At 44.2% G+C, this 17,503-nt stretch overlaps 2 protein-coding genes across 2 annotated transcripts; one reads left to right on the top strand and one right to left on the bottom strand.

Annotated features, from left to right (window-relative positions):
- Window positions 1–27: 27 nt before the first annotated feature.
- Window positions 28–6,992, bottom strand: chchd7 (coiled-coil-helix-coiled-coil-helix domain containing 7). Its single transcript, XM_085361860.1, has 4 exons — window positions 6,732–6,992; window positions 5,668–5,727; window positions 5,460–5,558; window positions 28–723 (listed from the first exon to the last, which is right to left on the bottom strand). Exons 1-4 carry the CDS (start codon window positions 6,732–6,734, stop codon window positions 619–621), a joined length of 267 nt encoding a protein of 88 aa, XP_085217986.1. The 5' UTR covers window positions 6,735–6,992; the 3' UTR covers window positions 28–618.
- Window positions 6,993–9,198: 2,206 nt separating this feature from the next.
- Window positions 9,199–17,007, top strand: plag1 (pleiomorphic adenoma gene 1). The gene is made up of 3 exons (XM_085361859.1): window positions 9,199–9,274; window positions 14,931–15,347; window positions 15,480–17,007. The coding sequence occupies exons 2-3, from the start codon at window positions 15,040–15,042 to the stop codon at window positions 16,663–16,665; spliced, it is 1,494 nt and encodes a 497-aa protein (XP_085217985.1). The 5' UTR covers window positions 9,199–9,274; window positions 14,931–15,039; the 3' UTR covers window positions 16,666–17,007.
- Window positions 17,008–17,503: the final 496 nt, after the last annotated feature.

The following is a 17,503-nucleotide window of genomic DNA, read 5'->3' as shown; positions in this document are numbered from 1 at the left end:
CCAGAAATCAAACATTAGTAATGGAGGCATGTTTATTAAGAGACAGAAACACTCGTTACAGGTTCACAGGATGCACACTCGACCATGGTCATAGAAAACATTCAGCATCTAGTTCCTCACAGGCTGTTTTAGACTAGCAGCAATGCTAAGCTGGCTTTGGGCTTATCCAGGTGACTTCAGGGCTAATGGTGGGTTTGTTGTTCTATGAAGGCGGTTCACTTCATCGAGGTAACCTATGCTGTGAAACTCCTGCAGGTCAGAGACCAGCAGGTATCACTGAAAACAGTGACACCACACCTGGTCCCCCTGTGTGCAGACAGTCCACAGTGTCGTGAGTAATAAAATAAGAGATATGGATTTTTATAAGCAATAACATATGATCCAAAGACACCTGTGCCCACCTTAGGCTGAAATTGTGTTTTTCTATTGAATCTTTACTGTCAAATCCTTAAACAGCACCAAGTCTGCAGCTAAAAGCAGAAATAGTAAAACTGTTCCAAGTTTCTGATGAGCTGGATTTGAGTAGGCGAGTCTTTGGAGCACAGAACTGTAGTGTTGACTCCACCACAGGCTGAAGGCCAGCTGCTCTTCCCAGTGTGCATGTGACTGGGCTCGCTCTTAGTATGGTTTGCCTCCCAGTGAAGTAAGCATCTCCAGCCTCTCTGCAGCAGTGGGCATGTCAGGTTTCACACCATCTCTTCTCCTCTGCACCATGATGTTGTGCTGCAAGACAAAACAGACCAGCCAAAGAAAGCACATCAGATAATTATCAGAACAGCACCTGCTAATAATGACGGCTGAATAAATAGCATGACACCTTCTAACCAAGTCAGTGTGACTGCTCAAGTCTCGCTTGTAAAGGTCACAGTGGGTCTGAGGAAATAACCTCGATGACATCACAGTGACATCATAAGATAAGATAAGATAAGATAAGATAAGATAAGATAAGATAAGATAAGATAAGATAAGATAAGATAACCTTTATTAGTCCCACACGTGGGAAATTTGTTTTGTCACAGCAGGAAGTGGACAGTGCAAAAGTTATGAGGCAAAAATTAGAATACAATAAGAATAAATACAGTACACAGCTGTACAGAATAGAATAAAATAAAATACTATATACAGTAGAATAAAATAGAATAAATATACAATAAGATAAAAATAGAATACGAATGCTATATACAACTGAGTAAAAATACAACGATGACAGAAAGGATTATTGCACTTAGTGTTATTGCACATGTGTGGATGTGTGTGTTTGTTCAGTTAAAGTCTTTGTTGTGGAGTCTGACAGCAGTGGGGAGGAAAGACCTGCGAAATCTCTCCGTCCCACACCGTGGGTGCCGCAGTCTCCCACTGAAGGAGCTGCTCAGTGCTGTCACAGTCTGCTGCATGGGGTGGGAGACGTTGTCCATCAGGGATGACAGCTTAGCCGCCGTTCTCCTGTCACTCACCACCTCCACTGGGTCCAGAGGGCATCCTAGAACAGAGCTGGCCCTTCGGATCACCCTGTTCAGTCTCTTCCTGTCCCCAGCAGAGATGCTGCCGCCCCAGCAGACCACACCATAAAAGATAGCAGAAGCCACCACAGAGTCATAGAAGGTCTTCAGGAGTGGGCCCTCCACTCCAAACGACCTGAGTCTCCGCAGCAGGTACAGCCTGCTCTGCCCTTTCCTGTAGAGGGCGTCTGAGTTATGAGTCCAGTCCAGTCTGTTGTTCAGATGAACACCAAGGTACCTGTAGCTGTCCACAGCCTCAATGTCCATACCCTGGATGTTCAGTGGTTGCAGTGGAGAATGCTTGTGCCTGCGGAAGTCTACCACCAGTTCCTTGGTTTTACTGGCGTTGATCATGGAGGGCTTTGAGTGCCAAACTGAAATGATTACATCATCAATTCAGCTGGTTTCAGAATTATTAACTGATGCATTTAATCAATTCATTACGTGTGTAAGACAGGTCCATCCTATCGCCAGGTATGATGAACAGGTATCCCACAATGCATTTCAAATCACAAGTGGCAGTGCTGCTCTAAACTGTAAGCAATAGGGTGGCTTTAAAAAAGAAATCACTTCCTGATTCAAACTGATTTCAGTTTGATTAAAGCTGGATCAGTACATCGCTTTTTAAAGACGGCAGAAACTCAGCCTAAAGCTCACAAAACTATTTCAACAACCAGCAAACGGCTAAAACTGCAAATGACAGCAGGTACACGGCTTCAACACAAACATAAGTGAACCGCCTCAGGCTGGGCCTCAGCGTCAGCTCGTACTCACAACGCTCCTCAAACCCAACGCTGAAAATGACAGACTGAAACAAGTACAGCACACGTACAACCATCAGAGCTCCACCTGTGACAGGCGGAGGGGGTGTTGTGTCCCACTTTATAAGGTGCGGTGCAGCACAGCTCCAAACACTTCAGCAAATATCCTCCAGCTTTAGAAACTGACCACAGGTTTACATTTAGATCGGCGCTCACAGCCCTCTGTACCACAAGAGCACACAGTTACCATACCTGTGTGAAACACTTGTGCTGTGGAGTCTGACGTGTGACAGGCGGCTGAAGTTAATTACATTATAGTAATAATAATAATAATAATAATAATAATAATAATAATAATAATAATAATAATGTGTTAGTCCCTGTAGGGAAATGACTCCTCTGCATTTAACCCATTCACCCAGTGAAGCAGTGGGCAGCCACTAGTGCAGCACCCGGGGAGCAGCGTGTGCAGACGGTACCTTGCTCAGGGGCACCTCAGGGTAGCCGTTCAGTGGATTCGAACCCCCGACCTTCTGATCAAGGGGCAACCACTTACCTAGTGAGCTAGCCCTGCTTGTTGATGTGAGCCAATACTAAGAGAACCCCCGTTTGGTGGCCTTTTCTTTACACACACACACACACACACACACACACACACACTAGGGCTGCCACGATTAGTCGACTAGTCACGATTACGTCGACTATCAAAATCGTCGACGACTGATTTAATAGTCGACGTGTCGTTTGAAGCTTTGTAAGATCACAAAAGACGCAAGAATGAGTGGCAGGATTTAAGAGTGTAATAACGGACTGAAACAGAAGATGGCAGCATTGCATGTACAAGGATGTCAGCTACCGTTAAACCCCGAAGAAGAAGAAGAAGAAGCAGCTGTGTCCCAGAATTCATAGCGCGGCCCAGCGCAGTTTCCAACAATGGCGGTAGCTAGTTAGTTTTAATATTACTCTTATTATTCTTTCTGAGTCACAAAATAAACGTTTAACATATTTTCAGGCGAGAATGTAGCTGTGTAAACCTCAAATATCTGCTCAGTTTATCAGGACACCACATATTTTCAAAAGCGCTCCGACGTTTTCGGAGACGTCTGTTACCCACTAGCTCGTTAGCGAGCCGGGGGCTAGGCTCACTAGCGCCGTGAGAACACCGGACTCCCCACAAATCGTTTTCAAACCCACCGCTGTCTTTCGCTACTCAGGTTAAATATATATGAGTCACGTAGATAACTTAAAATGTTATTGTTTGGCTTTTTTTTTTAGTATTTTATTTGTTCCTGAGTAAATCGGTTTGTCTGAGATTAAAGTTATAGTTTTTACACAGCTGAATAAACATCAAGCAGACAGCTGATTATCAGAAGTGTGAGACGGTCGAGAGTTTACTCCGGTGTCCTGTTATAGTTTAGATAGCAAGGAGTTTATTAAACTTCACCGAAACAATCTGCAAATTTCATTAAAATTTAATAAACTATCATCTTGTCTTTACTTTTAGTTAGCACATACCTTAAACACTTAAAGCTGTAAGCTAATGATAGTTATATAAGAGCAGATGCTGCTGGTGCAATAAGCTGTAGTTTTACGTCTAATGGATGATGATCTGATTAGTCGACTAATCGCAAAAATAATCGGTGACTAGTCGACTATCAAAATAATCGTTTGTGGCAGCCCTAACACACACACACACACACACACACGGTGATGTGTGACCCAGATGTAAACAGATTGGTCATGTGACCACTGCCGTGTGACACAGTAATGATAAACACTTCCACAGTTACAACAGCACGGCTTTGCTGTGACAGTATTCTGAAGAGTTCACTATTGCGAGCAGGCAGGTTGATCCTTTACTCACACGTGGAGCTGAAACAACAGCAGGCTACTTTCAGTGCTTACATTTGACTGATGCCATTTCGCTCTGGCTCCATGGTGTACTGGTTTACAGGTTAGCCTACTGAAAGATTCCCAGTTGATCCCAGACACACAAATCCCTCTATGGTCATGTCCATAAGAGCAACTGAGAAATGTGCTGATGTGACGCGAGATACGACTGCACCACAATAGCGGTCACTGATCATAGCGCTTATGAAAAGACTAAGATGCCCTGCATACTGTTCGCTGCACTCAGTGATCAAACAGCCATTTAGATCCTTACAAACAGAATTGTGGCGATATAATTATGAGGGTATATTGACCCTAAAAGTGCAGGATGTCCATTTTATTTGTAGATATGAGCACTTCATGAAGGAGCGTGTTAACCCACGTTTCCATCAGCACCCACTCAGATCAACTCGCCAAGGCTCGCCACGACTCCACTGACTGCTTTTTCATTACAACCGAGTACCACCTGACCTGTGTCGTTATTGTCATGGCGACACAACAGCACCCCGTGATATAATTAGTATGTAATATGCTACAACAAAGGCGGACATTGAGCCAATGATACACCCGCTGCTCGGCCTGTAGCTTTGCGTCAGACTCGGGGACCATGGCGATGTTAGTTGCCAGGTTTAAAAAAATGTCAGTTTTGGGTTTGTGAAGGAGACGCTGTGATGACTCATCGAGTGACGTCCCTGCCCAGCCAATCGGAGGCCTGCCGTCTGCTGGTGTCACATTTTGGGCTCACCTTGGATTGCTTGGAACCCCGGCCGAGTAGGTACTGAAAAAAGGACCTGGTAGCAGGTACTCTGACCTAATGAAACTGTACCGAACTGTGGCCTGGTCTCTGTGCCGGGGGTCCGAGTCTGTCTGAGGGACTCCCTTTCTCCGTTTGTTCCAGGACAAAGCTCTGTTCTCTACTCTTTCATGTCTTTACTGAACTTGGTGATGTTTCCGTCGTGTTTACAGTGTAAAGTAGCTTTTCTCACTCACTGCAGCCTGCATGCTTCTGCTCAGTGCTGCTGAGTCACGTGACCAGAGGACGGCTAATCACAGCCTGCAGGAGAGGTGGTGTTTGCACAGACACGCCAGCTTTCTGAAGGGCGGGAGCCGAACTTAGGACAGAAACAAACTAAAGCATCGAGTCCATCCTGTTAGTGTCGATCAGATACCAAAACCACTGATACTGCTGGCTAACATGTGTTGCTCATTACTTGTGGTGCCTTGAGCATCCACCACTGCAGCATCAAGGATGAAGATCTTTCAAGATCTTTGCCAACAACAAATTGAAACATGAAAACATTACACTCACCCAGTATTTCCTACAGTTCTTATATCTCTGGAAGTAGGTGGAGCACATGCTTTTATCATAGTTGTAGGCATTCAGACACTTCTGGGAGTCATCGCTCTCCTGAGAAAAGGCATATTTCAAAGCACAGGATTAGAAAGCCGCAACACTCATGTGCCAGCAGCAGGCACACAGCCGACACAGCGCAGCACGTGACAGACGGCGAGCTTACTTCGATGCAGGGGTTAATGTCCTGGTTCCGAACTTTCCGTGCATTTTGATCCATCTGAATCTGGATGGATGGAAAGAAACAGGCTAGTTTTTCTCAGAAGCATTTACCTCTTCTCTTTGTGACTCCAGGCAGCATTTTAACATGAACCCATAGACTAGACAGAAAATACGGACATGGTCAATGTCATGTCCCCCACTGGTTAATTATGTGACTGTTTTCAGTGTCATCGTTGTAGCTTTTTTTAACTACATGTCACAATTTCCTATCTATACAACCAGAAGTGAGCCGCTGGCTTCCCTGTTTGGATCCATCATCTGTGTCCACTAGAATTAGTTAACTGAACTGAAATAATGATAACACAGTGACTGCACAGGAAGGCAGACGCCTACATAACTGCCTCCTTTTGCCCTACTCAAAGGCCGTTTTTTCCTTTTTCAGCGGCAGACATTGTGATGTATGATGGACGTTTGTCTTGCAGTGAACCAGGCATTTCAGAGGTACTATATCAACACTGGACTGTTATTGTGGGCAACATTTAAAGATCAATACACATTAGCTCACTTTCAATTGTTACATTGACATGACACGTGGTTGTGGTTATTTGTGCACCAAGAAATCATTCCAGTGCATTTTACTGTAATACACACCCCAAAATGTTTATACTGTGAAGCTCGAGTTTGATGAAACGCATCATTATTTATGCCACAGGTCGATTTACAACTTGAGGATATCAAAGATTAAGTTGTGATCAGTTTGGAGACTTTTATATCATGTTTACAGTTTTTCTTAGGATTAAACAAATGAGTGAAATAAAAAAATGTTTGTAGTTTGAAATACATGCCGAATTAAAAGGCAGTTCTTTCACACACTGTTTTAATGATTCCTGGAGATCGGAAGCGTTAAAAAGAGCACTTGTTATTTAATTAGCAGATTTCCTAACGACGGTGGGTGCAGCTGAGCGTCCTCCCCCAGTACGTTTCTATATCGTATCAAGCGAAAGCTTCTTTAATGTCTCCAAACGGTGCAGAAAGTTTGCAGCAGCTGAATGTGAGTGGAATACTCACCATTGCCTGAATGTTACAACGTGCCTTGTAGAACCCGGCGTTAGCCTAGCGAGCTGTGCAAGCAGCTAACATCCACTGCAGTGAAGACGAGCCAGCTTTAGCAAACACACAACCAGGCGCGACTCAAAAACCACGCTGGCGCGACTCCGAGCAACACCAAGCTAACTGATAACTAGTGATGGCCCGCTTGAAGCTGACGCTCCGGAGCGTGTGTCGAAAAAAACAACACACTGGTTCAGAAGCACTGTGTCGAGGCTTGCTTCGTTTGGCAAAAGTCACGTGACCAGTGACGTCCGAAGCTTCATTACGCACGTAACTGCTTCGGTACCTGATTCAAACGGATATAAGGAAGTGAATCATCCACGGGATTCGTGGAGTGTGTTGATGGTGACAGAGAGCGAAGAGGTGATCATTCCACTGACAGATATGGAGCCAGCGAGGAAGAGAGGACGTTCTGGCCTGTGGGAATATTTTGAGTTGATTTTGCTCAATTCATTTTATCTGCCGAAGTGAAAAACTTGAAATGTCCAAAATCATGTTTTCATAATGTAAATATCATTACAGCATATGACTTTAGGAACACTTCCATGTGAATTAAAGCTAATGAAGACTACAACAATGTATTTGACACTATACGTACATTACATTGCTACAGTTTAGAAAATCATTTTGTTTATTGTTGTTAGGTGATAGTCTGCAGGACCCAGGAATACCTGCATATCTACCAGCTTGCAGTGTGGTTCCTGCACTCCACAGCCTCTTCTGTTCCATGCAAGTGGATTTTCTCCAGGGCAGGAGAAACTATTTCTAAGAAAAGAAACAGACTCAGCCAGCGCACAGTAACACTAATCCTCTTGTTAACTGTAAATAACAAAAGGGCTACCTTACATTGATCATGTTTTTACTTTGCAAGTTCTTGATTAGGGGTGGGTTTTGATTATCGCCTTTCTGATTACAATCCATGCTAAATTGAATAAAGTGATATTGATTCATTACAATCCTGTGTCGATTTGTAAATTAACGTTATTATGCCTGAAACGCCAGCATCTCAGGTTAAACCTCACAACATGTCGTCAAACACCATGCAGCTAAAACAGTAACTGGGAGCAGGTTTACGGATTCTGCATACAAACGTGAACACAGAGCGCGGACCCGACGCGTCAGAATCAGATTTTGGTGCGTCGTCGGGTCCGCGCTGTGTTTGCCTCTTTTTTTTCGCTGGCTTCTGCAGCTGCAGGTTTCATAACTCTCTGTTTACATCTCTAATTAAGTCTCACATGTGTCAGCTTTCTTTTAATAGATACGAAATTATGGATATATACTGTTAAATGATCAGACTTGTAATATTTCTGACTGAGGCAAAACTTTCCAGATTCCAATCAAATTGAATCGGATCCTGTATCGAACCAAAATGATTCTACAAATCAGTGACGATGCAGCCGTACTCAGCCCCTAAGCATTTTCCCTTTCCAGTTCACAATCAATCCCACCCCTAGGTCAAAAATATGTATAGGACAATTGGCCTCATCTAATATTTTGTATGAACCTGTCCAGCTGTCCAGTGATTAAACGACAAGTAGATGGAGGCAGGACTCCACAGCAGGGGCATACTCCATAATGTGCTGTGCATTCTCATATGTATATTATATATATTGCTCACTTATTGTATTTACCAACATCAAGGAGTTATGAGCAAAGAAAGGCCACACCATAGTGCATGTTTAAATAGGGAAAGTTTATTGATCAAAATGTATTACGCAAATACGCATTACATTTTTTTCAGCCCCCCAATCGAGAAAACAAAACCAATTACATGTTCAAAGCAACGGAACGGTGGCCCAATATCAGAGAGAACTCCACTCTTGAGTGAGCAGTGATAATTGAGCAGTCCGTTTTATTTTGCAGATTCAAGCTGCTCTTCAAAGTTTTCACCACCAGATGTCACCGGAGAGGACTGTGTTGAAAAGCTTCGAGTAATGAACCGTTTTTCAATACAAGCTTCAGTGCTTCGGAAAGCTTCATTTGGCCCTCACTACTGATAACGCAACCTTCTGTCACCTTACCGCCGCCTCTGGTTACTGCACCGGGGCACCGCGACGTCACCGAGGACTGACGTCAATATGAGCCAATAGACGCTGTAAAAACCTGCAACGTAGAAAGATAATCCAGCGAGCCAATAGGATTCCGACCCTAACTGTTAGGTTTCGTATCCTTGCAAAACAGGGGCGAAAAGAAGTTTCGGGGATTAACGGCGAGTCCAATTTTTGAGTTTTATTTACAGACAATGTGAGCGACACTAAAGTGAAAACGACAGCGCCTTTCACAAATCAAAAAGCGCCTTGTCGGAACTTTAAATGGGTGTGACTAACTCCAAGTTCGGTTGCATCGCAGCGCATACACAATGGCTGCTCGAAAGAGGAGAAAGCAAACAATTTTCAGGCCCGCCGCGTCTCGCAAAAAATATGAGAAAAAAATTATTAAAAATTCGGAAAATAGTTGAAAGTGAAGAAAAACTCAACAGAAAGGATGATAAAGCGTCCGGGGTAAGTCTGGTGCAAAATAAGGAAACGGTTACTCAGTTCTTCAATTAAAATATCGGGGTTATTTAAATTATGAGCGGGGTGAGCTGGGGGAAAAGTTAGTGTTAATCAGTACCCAGCTTTGGACCACAGAGAAAACTAAGGCAGGGCACAAGGACTGAGAAATGTCAAATCAGCGGTGTCACTGCTGATATTAGTGTGACGGTGCGTGTTCACGAATATTAAAGATCCCACGAAGCGGTGGTGTGAAGGATACTTGAGGAAAGTTGAACACTTGGTTTATTTTTCTAATATAATAACAATGGCAGTGCCGTGAGCCCCGTCACGAACAGGCGCGCTGAGGAATAATGTTCATTTTCCTCCGCGCGGACTTGACTTTAGCGCACGCAGTGTCAACATTCGTGTCGGTTCAAGCATCTCCTCGCAAACCCGCAGCGGCCGCACTGACATTTTGTCTGCGGCCGTGTACTGTATGGCGTTTCCCCTCCGCGCTATTGATCAGTGTGACACAGAAGCTCGCGTCCCGAAACAAGCGGCTCCGTTTCTTGTCGATAAAGTAGAAAATGGAGGGAGAACTAATGCGGCAGCGCCGAGCGACCCAGCATAGTGTCTTTAAAGTTACCGTGGCTCGGTGTGATTTGTGTGGCAGGTTCACACTTCGTGGGCTGTTAATGAAATGTGTGCCTGTCGCTGTTCCGCCGTGCACAGCCGGTCATATGTCAGGCTACGGTGCCTTAAACGTGAAGCTTCCACAGACTTGTTCGGTGCTGTCCAATCAGCAGCCAGTCTGTCTGTACCTGTCTCACATACATTAAAGCGGAGTCTGCGTGAACGCTTCTGCGACGCTTGCTTTGAACCCGCCCGTAGTTCCGATGTGCTGCTTAAAGAGACTGCAGAGACACAGCTGTCCAACCCGCTTCATCAGATTAGGAACTGATCAAAGTTTAGGGAAATTCTGAGAATTTAAATGCGGGTATAACCGGATCCTAAATCAGCCAAAAAGTAACTTTCTGCTTGTTTCTGTACAATTCACCAAGTTTAAAGCGGTTTATTCTTTCTGATCAGACGGAAACGATTTCATTTGTTTTTCTTTTACAGATGAAGAGTTCTTTGTTGGAATGAGACACATTTAGTTTCCTTTTGCTTCGAAGAATAAAGATTATTCCAAGAGTATAAATTCATTCAGACCTTCAGAGATTAAAGCAAAGAGCTGCTTAAAGAAGAATAATAATAATGATAACAATAATACATTTTATTTGAAAGCACCTTTCAGAACACTCAAGCACACTGTGCACAGAAGAATCTATCCACACTTTCACTAAAACATGAATCAATGCTTCAAAGTTTTACCGTAGTAACAATTAATCATGTTGCTAAAGAATACTGATACTAAGTAGATACATTTGTAACTTCTCTAAAATAAACAGTTATACATAAAAAATGTCCTTTTTTTTTCCCCTTTTTTGATGTTTTCTTATGGTTTTTGTTTTTTTTGTAAACATTAAAAGTTCTTCTGCTAATTCTTAATTATTACAAAATAACCGAGCATGTACTGTGTAGTTATGTGGAATCATTTAGTGAATGTTTTCAGCTCATAAGTTAAACGAAATTCTAAATGTGTTTAATTATAGAGGTATCAGCCCCAAACCATCATCCGGTGCAAGGAGTGATGCAGTGTCTTTATTCATCAGTGTTTTTATTGTCAAGGTTTCATGGTGCTGCGTGAACTACTTTGCAGATCAGGCAACATTTAATTTGACATAAAATAATTGTATTTTTTCTTTGGTCAAAAATGGATGAAAATGCAAGATGTGATCTGTTTGTGTGCACTGAACAACTCTTCTCTTTGTCAAATTCAAATTCAAATTTTATTTGTCACGTACACAGTCATACACAGTACGATATGTAGTGAAATGCTTGGACAACTGCTCGTGACCTAAAGAAAACAAAAAAGGAAAAGGCTATGAATAAGATAGGAAATAAATATGAAAAATTAAAAAGGGTAAATTTAACTAGGAAGGAATAAAATATAAATTAAGGTTAAAAATGAAATAACTGTACAACACAAATTAGAATGAAGGGTAAATTTAACTGGGAAGAATAAGATAAAATATATAAATTAAAGTTGAAAATAAAATAACTGTACAACAAAATACACAATATAGAACTATATAAGAATGTATGAAGAAATCTAAATATAAATAAATATATACACAATAACAGCAGCTGTACAAGTATTAACTGGAAATGAAGAATATAGTGACCAGTGTTGTGCAAAACCAAAGTCCAGAAAGTCCAGTGTGTGTGTAAGAACCATATGTGTGGGTCAGTACTGTGTGGTGGTGTGATTGAGAGACCGTATCGCCTGCGGGAAGAAGCTCCTCCTCAGTCTCTCTGTGTTGGTCTTCAGGGAGCGGAATCGCTTTCCTGACCTCAGCAGAGAGAACAGTCTGTTGTTGGGATGGCTGAGGTCCTTCACCATCTTCCTGGCCTTGGTCCAGCACCGCCTGCTGTAGATTGAGTGCAGGTCAGGGAGCTCGGAGCGGATGGTGCGCTCAGCTGACCGCACAACCCTCTGTAGAGCTCGTCTGTCCTGCATGGTGCTGTTCCCGAACCAGGTTAAGATGTTTCCCGCCAGGATGCTCTCTATGGTGCACGAGTAAAAGTTCCTGAGCACCTTGGAGGGCAGTTGGAAGTCTCTCAAGCGTCTGAGGTGGTAGAGACGCTGTCGGGCCTTTTTCACCACGGTGTTGATGTGACAGGACCATGACAGGTCCTGCGTGATGTGAACTCCGAGGTATTTGAAGCTGTCCACTCTCTCCACTGGGCACTCGTTGATGACGGGGGTCTGGTAGTTCCTCTCCTGCTTAGTGCTGAAGTCCACTATCAGCTCCTTTGTCTTACTGACGTTTAGAAGGAGGTTGTTCCTCTGGCACCAGTTCTCCAGATTCCTAATCTCCTTCAGGTAGGCCGTCTCGTTGTTGTCAGAGATCAGGCCCACCACGACGGTGTCGTCAGCAAACTTGATGATGGTGGTGGAGCTGGTAGTGGCCACACAGTCATATGTGTACAAAGAGTACAGCAGGGGGCTCAGAACACACCCCTGGGGGGCTCCAGTGCTGAGAGTGGTGGAGGCTGAGACATGTCCGCCCATCCTTACTGCCTGTGGTCTGCCAGTTAGGAAGTTGGAGATCCACTGACACATAGATGAGCTGAGTCCCAGATGCTCCAGCTTGGTGGTGAGTGTGGAGGGAATTATGGTGTTAAATGCAGAGCTGTAGTCTATGAAGAGCATTTTAACATAATTCCCCCTTCTAGTGTCCAAGTGAGTGAGTGATGTGTGGAGGAGATGAGAGATGGCATCGTCTGTGGAACGATTTGTCTGTGTTTGAAAACTAATTTAGAATAGAATTTGAATAGAATGTCCAACAGAATAGTTTTTATTTTTAATAGTTTGAAATACACAGTTAAAGATTTCACACTAAGGAGATTTTATTTCTTTTTTGTAGATTCCAGCAAGTTGGTTAACTGGGGAAAGTAATGGTGTGTGAGATTGTGTAATTAGAAAGAGAAGGGCTGTCGGTGTTAGCTACTGATCCTGAAGGATTCAGTGCACCTCACCGCATCAGCAGCAGGACAGCTTCATGTACAGGGCTTAGCTGGTGGACCCTGCACACAGAAATAAGACCTTTCTCTGTTTAAAGAAATGTAAGCAAATAAACTAAAATAACCACATCTTTGTTTTATGTTACATTCTTTTAAATGACAAAGTACACATGCATGTGTGTCACGTTATTAGCATTATTAGATCGGTCTATATATATTTCTGTAAGGTTGGATAAGACCATGTTCCCTGTGTGTTACATCACCTGTGATTAAATCGAAATGTTGGCCCATTTTTGTCTAACGTAGGATTTCAGCTGCTGCTCGCTTCAGACGCTGTTGATATGATTTAAATACCTGGACTGCAGGGAGACAAGTCTGACAGACGGTTCAGTTCGATTATCTTGGTATAACAAACAAAGCTTTCCCTGAAAAAGACGTGTATGAAAGTTTCTCTTGCCATGTCACTAATTCCCCTTCACATCATGACTGCTAAACTCTGCACTAGTTAAAAAGACCAATGGTCTGACTCCTCTTTAGCCCGTAGGACACAAAAGAATTAAAAATACAGATGAGTCAAACCATGAGACAGTTTTCCACTTTGCCAGGCTTCAGGTCCACTGGTTGTTTTTTCCCAAATAAAACAATTATTAGATCTAATTATAATTAAATTATTGATCACAGCTCAGCCATCTGGTGCCACTGTGGCCAATGAAAGGGCTGCCCACTGGGGTGGTTCTTTTCTACATGACCTACAAAAATATTTAAATAAATGATTTTGTGGTCAGAGGTTTCTGTGCACTTACAAAGACATGATTGTACAGCACACATCTTTGATGGCTTTAACAAGCAAGAACTGAGTGCACACGTTTGAATTTGTTTTGGATTTGCATCCCTGCTGATGGGTCGACAGAACCCATCAGGCCCAGAACTTGATGTTAGTGATGGAGTGACAGGTCGTGTCCCTTTGCCAGCATAAAGGACTCGACTGACCAGTACTGTCCAAGGAGCTCAGTCAACATCTAAGGAGAAGAATTACACGTGTTGGGAAGGTCTCTTGGAGCCATATCTAAACAGCTGCATATTCCTAAATCTTCACCATTCTAACAATATTATATCAGTGCAAATTATTCTGTATGTCGTCTGGAAGAAGACCCCAACTATCACTTTAAGATGAGAGGAAATTGGTTGGGAAGTTCAGGAAGAACACAGGAACCACCAACCACCAAACCTGCCATGAACTGGAAACTGATGGAACTCCATGGCAACAAAAAAGAAGCTTGTGCTCCAAAATCACCGTCTTCAGCCCGAGTTGAAATTTCCAGTTCCCCATATGGACAAGCCAAATGGGGTATTTGGCCGCGACGATGACGTATGTTTGGAGAAGTAAGGCTTTCAGACCCAAGAACACTGAGCTCATACGATGGAATAATAAAGACAAATTTCAGCTTCACCTCAAACCAGCAGCTTGGAGACGATTGGCTCATCAGAATTTCTTTTAGAATAGCTAAAGTGGGCCAACACTCAGCTTCTGGGATGGCTTTCCCTAACATCTACCTCAACCTTAGTGAAAATATTTGCACTATACATAAAAGTACGGTTTGGACATGGAAACCACTTATTTTAAATGAGCCAATTATCACGAGTAGTCCATTGTATACATTTGAGACGGTATGTAAGACTTTCGCGCAAATCCAAAAGAAATTCAATTTGCACCCATGTTTTCAGTTCAGAAGGGGCTACCAATCTAAACTGGTCATGGTTTCTGATTCGGGGGACAGGAAGAGGGTCCAATTATCCAGTTGAGGGTTCCTGGGGCCTGGAGTCTATTCCAGCTGCCATAGGGTGAGAGCTGGGTGCATCTTTCACCAGTATTTTGCAGGATGAGTGTGTTGTGCTTATTAGTCACCAGTTTGACATCATTTGCAGGAGTTATCCCGTTTCTATGTTGATGTATTTTCACTGCAGGTCGTTATTGGCGCTCCTGCCGTGTTACAGCCTTGTCCTATACCGAAGCTCTGACGATATTTCTGCCCTTTCTCTCCCTCTCTCACAGACCCCTGTGTCCAGGCAGTGCTGAACACATAAAACTGGACAGAATAATCACATCAGTACTAGTCCGGCGCCGTGCATCGGTCCATGTAGCTGGTCAGCCTTAGGGTGCCATGGCCACGGGAACCCAGGGCCACCGTGACCAAGTCCTGGACAAAGCCAAGCTTGCAGTACCTCTGGGGAGGCGCAAGAGAGCAGAAGGCAAGCTGAAGAAGAATTTCCCTTGTCAGGAGTGTCAGAAGGCTTTCAACAGTCTGGAGAAGTTGAAGGTGCACTCATACTCTCACACAGGAGAAAGACCCTACCGCTGCTCCCACCCTGAATGCACCAAGGCTTTCGTCTCCAAATACAAGCTGCTACGGTACAGACAAGCAGCAGTACATAACAGGCTGCAACATGTTGCTTTCTCTTTGCACTTTTGGTAACGTAATGTTGTGTAGTGGTCAGATTGATGTGTTGAATTCTAGTTTGTTGTGTTTATGTGTAAAGCATGCCTACTTTAAACATGATTGCAACAATTGTGAGTGCTCATAGAATGTGTCTGTGTTCCAAGGCATATGGCAACTCACTCGCCAGAAAAAAACCACAAGTGTTCATACTGTGAGAAAATGTTCCACCGTAAGGATCACTTAAAGAATCACCTACATACTCACGATCCACACAAGGAGGCATTCACTTGTCAAGAGTGTGGCAAGAGCTACAACACGAAGCTGGGTTTCAAACGCCACCTTGCCCTCCATGCTGCCAACAGTGGAGACCTCACCTGCCAAGTGTGCCTGCAGCCATTCCCCAGCACTGGGGTTCTTCTGGAACACCTCAAAACACATGCTGGCAAGTCCTCCGGTGGGACCAAGGAGAAAAAACATCGTTGCGAGCATTGCGAGCGGCGGTTTTACACCCGTAAAGACGTGCGACGGCACATGGTAGTGCACACCGGACGCAAAGACTTCCTCTGTCAGTACTGCGCCCAGCGTTTTGGAAGGAAGGACCATCTGACGCGTCACATGAAAAAGAGCCACGCTCGGGAACTGCTGAGGGTTAAAACTGAGCCAGGCGATTCGCTGGAGCCCGTCGTCTACGACTTGGCGTCTGGGAGCGTAAAGGGGGAGCTCCCGGGAATGCTGACGCCAAGACTGCACCAGCTGAACGTGTACACAGGCCCCGTCCTCGACACCGAGCCCTTCTCCAGTCCCACACATCCCTTTTCTTTAAAGTACCCACTGGGCTCCAACTTTACCTCATACGCCGTGTCCTCACAGGAGCGGGAGCAGAATCTTAAGGGAGACCTGGAGACCTACCTGATGGAGCTGCAGAGCAGTATGCCATCCTCTGCCTCTGAAGCCCAAGAAGCCCAACTCTCCTCCTCCAAACTTGAGTTGGTTCCTGAAGTGGGTGTGCTGGAGGAAGCCAATGAGGAGATGTCCCTGTCCAAAATGTCCACATCAGTAGCAGCACCTGCCGGTGACTCTTTGGCCTTATCTTCCTCTCTAATGGATTTTTCACAGCTTTTCAACTTCCTGCCGCTCAACGGGCCTCCGTACAATCAGGTAGGGGGCAGTGGGGGGCAGGGTGTCACTTTTCTACCCAATGAAGAGCCTGCATCTCTAGTTCAGCTGCCCTCTCAGGCTGCCACGGGCTCAGAGGCTGCTGAGAGTCCACTTCAGGGGCTCTCCTCCTCCTTCATATCCAACCTGAGCACTCCAACCACACTGCCCCGCTTCCACCAAGCTTTTCAGTGACCCCAGTACATCCGGCACATGCCACTCACAAACACTGACACACATGTAGCGCTGCATGCCCATATTAAACGCCATACAAGATGCAAGTGACTGAAGAAATTGGCACATCTGTCCATTCATGATACCAGCAGACACTAACCTGACAGGAGACACAGCACTGACAGCAGCACACTCGCACCACACAGCCAGGTCAGCTGTCTGATGATGAGGGTTTGTTTTGGGCCAAATGTAAGTTATTCTCTTTTAGAGTCTTGTTTTTTTTGCCTCGGGCAGTTTAAAAAAGAAATGAATAAAATCCTGATCTGTCCGTGATTACAGAGACTTCAGATGCATGCTGGTTACCACGTGAAGCAGCCGTGCTCAGACTCAAACCATTCTCTCTGTAGCTCATTAATAAGCTTGATGCAAACATTAAAGGGCTGCTTTGCATAACAGCATGAACAGAGCTGACACTGAGATGATTCACATGGATAAGTGTTACGACTCAGACACTTGATTGACTTTGTTATACATGCGTACAGTTCTTCATATAGCACTTTGGATTTCTGGTCTTCAAAGATCGTTATATGTGATAAGATTTAAAGAGCATCCGTAGTTTTGAGGGTTTCTGTTTAGGAGCCAAAGTATAACAGGAGGTTTTTGGGAGCCATGATGGGTCGTTTATTTCTAATTAAAGTAGAACTGAACTTTTCTTTTTTGACTGTACTCGAGTGAGCAGCCAGGTGCTTGTCATACATTTGCACTGTCAGTAGTAAGACCATGTGCTCAGCGTGTGGGATTGCCCAGTTTCAGCCATAGGCAGGATAAAACATGGACTCCAGGTCTGAAACCTGAAGCC

This window comes from Diplotaxodon limnothrissa, linkage group LG9 (assembly GCF_057381915.1).
Source record: "Diplotaxodon limnothrissa isolate DT_005_m linkage group LG9, D_limnothrissa_male_GT1.1, whole genome shotgun sequence".
Classification (NCBI taxonomy): domain Eukaryota; kingdom Metazoa; phylum Chordata; class Actinopteri; order Cichliformes; family Cichlidae; genus Diplotaxodon; species Diplotaxodon limnothrissa.
The sequence above is the reverse complement of the archived record's forward strand: the minus strand, read 5'-3'. Positions and strand labels throughout refer to the sequence as shown.

Coding starts and splice junctions, on each gene's coding strand:
- chchd7 (XM_085361860.1), bottom strand. Junction 5,559..5,667: donor ACATTAACCCCTGCATCGAA/GTAAGCTCGCCG, acceptor GCCTTTTCTCAG/GAGAGCGATGACTCCCAGAA. Junction 724..5,459: donor AGAACTGTAGGAAATACTGG/GTGAGTGTAATG, acceptor TTTGTCTTGCAG/CACAACATCATGGTGCAGAG.
- plag1 (XM_085361859.1), top strand. CDS start 15,040: ATGGCCACGGGAACCCAGGGCCACCGTGACCAAGTCCTGGACAAAGCC. Junction 15,348..15,479: donor GCTTTCTCTTTGCACTTTTG/GTAACGTAATGT, acceptor CTGTGTTCCAAG/GCATATGGCAACTCACTCGC.